This window comes from Belonocnema kinseyi, chromosome 7 (genome assembly GCF_010883055.1).
Source record: "Belonocnema kinseyi isolate 2016_QV_RU_SX_M_011 chromosome 7, B_treatae_v1, whole genome shotgun sequence".
Lineage (NCBI taxonomy): Eukaryota > Metazoa > Arthropoda > Insecta > Hymenoptera > Cynipidae > Belonocnema > Belonocnema kinseyi.
Window position 1 is genome coordinate 83,338,080 of NC_046663.1, and position 5,031 is coordinate 83,343,110.

Genomic DNA, 5,031 nt, shown 5'->3' on the forward strand with positions numbered 1-5,031 from the left:
AAAATTCTTCTAGTTTGTTAAGCAGTCGCCTATTTTTTGAAAATGCAATATTTTTACTTAAAATTATAGAAATTTAAAGCGTTTCAAAAGTTATGATTTGCATGGGGAATATAATTTCTAGAATTGAATACGTGAGTCATGATTTAAACTTGAAATTCAATATGAAAAACCGTTTTTTATGGCTGATGATAGAAAGTCAACGAAATTTTATTCTAAATATATATTGTTCACTTGCCGAAATATAAAGTGTATTTTATATTTATCTAAAGTAAGGTCTATTTCTTTTTTAATTTATTTTTTATGTATGTATCTATGTGTTTAATCTCTCCCTTTTACGGGTTTGAGGGCCTCCGCTCCCTGTACATATATTTACAATTCCATCCTTAGTCTAACTTAACCACTACTTATATTCTACTCTTTCGCATTACGCAGGATAAACAATAGTAATAGTAGTGATATTAATTCCTAAAATGAGCGAGCTTCCAGGGCTTCCGTTTCCTGTTACCATAAAAAAATGCATTTTCCACGATATTGAAAACAATTTTCGTTTTTTACTGTCCCTTTTCAGGATCATCCGTTTGGCTCCTGTACATCTCTCTAATACATGTGCCCATGACTCCATTTCGTATCCACATACTCTGCATAAATTCTCCTCTTCATTCATCCAATATCCGCATGCTCTCACTCCTTCTCCCATTCCGAACCGTACAACCCTACTCCATTTTTCTTCCTCTTTTATTTTTTGCAGATATTCTGGTTCCGTCAACCCTTTGACCATCATATACCATCTATTGTACCTCGAATCTATAATCTTTGTTCATCTCTCTTCTCCTTGTTTAACCAATAGCTCTAACTCTATGTCCACACCCTTCTCATTTTTCTCCTTTCTTCCTCCCATTTTGAATTTCCCACATTACCTCTCGCTTCATTGTTCCGAATTTCGCCGAAACATGCTTGTGCAATTCTACTTCCCTCTCCCCTTTTTAGTTTTTCTTCAAACCTCAATGCTCTCTTAATTTGTCTAGTAACCATATTTTCTCTTCCTAACTCTTCTTTTAACATATATCCTGGGCAACTCCAGCTAACCCCCATTACCCACCTCAGAAATCGCTCATGCATGCTCTCTACTTTCCTATGTTCCTTCCATCCCCAGATCTCCACACCATAACACAACACCGTCCATAAAATTGATTTTTTATGCATTATCATCTTAGTTACTTTTAAATTGTATTATAGGAGACTTTTTTTTTAATATTTCTGAAAAACTGTTGAAAAATGCACATCATACATTTTTTTAACCTTATTTTTTTTTTTTTTTTTGTAAGTTTGCTATTTTTAAACATGGCGTCTGGTAAAACATTTTAAATATTTGCTGAGTTTTTAAATTTAAAATTGTTTGAATCCTAATTTTTTAAATTAATGATTTAAAAAAAATTAGTTCAAACGCTCAATAATTTACAAGTATAAAATGGAAGCTCTAAACATTATTTTAATTGAACAATTTGAAATTAAATGACATTAAACTACAAAATTAGAAATTTTAAGCTTTTATAAATTAAACTGTTGAAAGATTTCGAGTTAAAAAATATAAATCCACGTTGTCATTTTTAATGCTCCAAATTTTGAAAATTATATAATTTTAAAGTAATTTAAAGTTAGAAAAATTAAAAATTGAACATTTTAAACATGATCCTTTAAAATTAAACAATTTTCAAAATAAAAGTTAAATTATTTTAATTTGAATTGTTCTGAAATTAATATTTATCAGAATTCCAAAATTTCACTTGCAAATTAAAAATCCAACAAAATGAAACAAAATTTCAACTTTCAAAGTTTAAATTTAGCACTAAAAAAATTTTAAGACTGAAGGATTTTTATTTAAAAGAATTAAGTTACAAATTGTTAATTTTTTAATATTTGAATTATAATTGCTCATTTAAATACAGCTATTAATTCAACATTATTTTAAAACTGAAAATAATTCATAAAGTTTCAATTGAACTTTTACATTTTTTTAACCAGCGAGGCTTTTGAATGCAAACAGTTCAGTTTTTAACGTTCAAATCTATGAATTTTCTAATTTTGAGCAGATTCAAAAGACCTAAAATGGAGCAATTTTATACCTAAACTTTTTAGAATTGCGCGTTGCAAACTGAATGATTTCATAATTGAAAAATTTAACAATTGAACTTGACATTTAAAAAAAGTTGAAATTTACATCATGTGATGTGAATTTTACAATACATATTTCAAATGATTAGATTTTTTAAAAGAATTTGTAAAATTCATTGACAGTTGTCGTATTTTCCAGATTAGTTTTAGCTGAAAAAAATTTAAATTAAGAAAAGTCAAAAAATTAATGTTTCAAATAAATTATTTTCATGGTTTTCTGAACATCAAAGCATGTGTCTGTTCTGTCACATTTTAAAAAAAAAGTTGGATTTCAAATATTACTTTTTATTCATGTTAGTATTTATGTTAGTCATTTTTATGCTATTTATAATCAACGCTCATATAGTGGAAGTTTTTCAAATTAATTTGTTTTAATTCTGTTGTACTTTTTCTATTTTTTATTTTGAGTGATCATTATTGTGAAAAACGAATATGTCGTACTATGTTTTTTTCTCAAGTTCAAGAATAAGGAATTTAATTTTTATAATAAGACTAATTGCATTTTTTTTGCTCAGAGTAGGGTAAAATATATAAAATTTCTGTGTCTAGTATATGATACTATGTTAAAATTTTTTTAAACAGTTTTTCAGAAATATTACGAAAAAAGTGTAAAGAATACACTTTTCTCGGGCTTATATGTTTTAATTTTTCATTTTGGCACTTGACATTTAATTTTGACAAAGAATATTAATTTTGTAACTTTTCTTGTATCTTTTGATTCTTTTTAAACTATTATTGAGATGCGGAATTGAAACACACATGTCACAAGAAAAAATAGGTAAAAACGTTAATTTCGATCCGGGAAATTGTTAGGAATTTGAAAACTAAATTTCGTTTGCCACCCTAAATATAACGTGCTGAAATTCAAGAGAATTGACTCGATTTTTGAAAAAGTAGACCTGAAAAAATTTTTAAAGTAATGGAGTTTTGAAACCTGACTTCTGCCATTTGTAATTTATATTTACAGGAGCAATTGATGGACATTTATGAAAGGTTAGACGACATGAATGCAGATACAGCAGAAGCTCGTGCTGCGCACATTTTACACGGTTTGGGTTTTACTCCGAAAATGCAGCAAACGCCCACTAAAGACTTTTCTGGAGGATGGCGGATGCGTATCGCTCTCGCTAGGTACATTTTTCTCCTATTTTATTAGAAATTTGTTAATTTTGCGTAATAGAATGAGAAAAAATTCGATTATAAAATTTTTTATTTATGTAGGGCTCTGTACGTGAAGCCTCATTTGCTTTTACTCGACGAGCCCACTAATCATCTCGACTTGGACGCCTGTGTGTGGCTTGAAGAAGAATTGAAGACCTACAAAAGAATTCTCGTCATTATTTCGCATTCACAGGATTTTCTTAACGGTATTTGCACAAATATGATCCATCTCAACAAAAAGCAGCTGAAATATTACGGTGGAAATTACGAGGCATTCACCAAGACGAGGTTTGTATAGTACTTATAATTTTTGAAAAATAATTGCAGGCCTTGGACTTACCACGCTATTAACACTATTTGAGTTTTTTTTATCGATGACACTATTTTTCTCCTATTTCGAAAAAAATTATATTAAATACACTAATTTCTCACTAGTGCCATTATTTATCTACTACTTTTCCTTTAATAATATTTTTGAACTTTTTCGATAATTGGCTGAAATAATATGTCCGCCATCTCAAAGAATCACAAATATATGAATTAATGAAGTAGTTCAACTTTTAAGTAAGTAGTTGAATTTTCAACGTGAAAAAATAAATTCTCAACAACAAAAATGTAATAGTTGATGTTTTAACCAGGAAAAGATTGTCATTTTAAATAAAAAACAGTTGAAATTAACCAAAAAGGAAGAATTTCCATCAGAATAATTGAATTCCTATCCAAAAACAGATTAATTTTCAATCAGACAGTTGCATTTTTAACCAAAAAGATTATATTTCTACAAAACAGTTGAATTTGCAATTAAATAATCAACTTTTCAATGAAAAATATGAATCATATAACAGTAATTTTCTCCAACAGACGATTTTTCAACAAATTATATTATTTTTTAATCAAATAGTTGAATTTTAAACCAAAAACATTCATCGTCTACAAAAAAGACAAATTTTCAACAAATTATATCAATCAACCAAGGAGTATATCTCTTTAAGAAAATTGATGGATTTTCAACAGAAAAAAAGAGACTATTTAAAAATCTTTAATAATAAATTTTTGAAACGAAATTTCTTGAAATTATTAAAAAAATTTTAAAGTAACTTTAAATAGTCGAAATTCTTAGAAATAAAATTTAATTTAATCCCTAAATTACCCTCGAAATTCGGTAAAATCCCTTGAAATTGCAAAAATCCATGAAAGTAAGTACAAATCATTTAAAATTCTTTGGATAAAGTCATGTTTTTCGATTGTCTCTAAATTCTGGGAATATGTTCGCCTACCCAACAGTAGTTAATCCACAAACTTATAGACCAGGATTACCAACCCTCCCCAAGTGAGGGGGGGTTGATTTTTCAACCCCAATGCCTGCAGGGGTAGTTTCAAACGCCTGTAACTTCCTTTCTAATTACGCGATTTAAAATTTGTATGAGGGTTTTGGAAAGTGCTTTTTACACGCTTTCATCCTATTTTATTATTTATAACAAAAAATTGTTTAAACCATTTTTTCAATGAATCAATTGTTTATTTAACTTTTTTCGCAATTTAGGCATCTACGATTTTTTTTAAATAGTCTCAAAAGAAAGCTTGACTTTTTTACTGTGAAAAAAGTCTAATAAGAAAATGGACAAATTGAAATTCATTGAGTTACAGAGCCGGTTGTAGAGGGAGTCCTCGCGCTCGCACTCGGGCGTTATGCGGCAG

At 28.6% G+C, this 5,031-nt stretch overlaps 1 protein-coding gene across 1 annotated transcript in view; it reads left to right on the forward strand.

The window, feature by feature from the left end:
• Window positions 1–5,031, forward strand: part of LOC117177478 (ATP-binding cassette sub-family F member 2) — a 29,066-nt gene that overhangs the window by 10,835 nt on the left and 13,200 nt on the right. Inside the window, exons 4-5 of the mRNA XM_033368201.1 lie at window positions 3,140–3,303; window positions 3,394–3,621. Coding sequence (XP_033224092.1) covers window positions 3,140–3,303; window positions 3,394–3,621 — 392 coding nt within the window. The remainder of the gene's footprint in view (window positions 1–3,139; window positions 3,304–3,393; window positions 3,622–5,031) is intronic.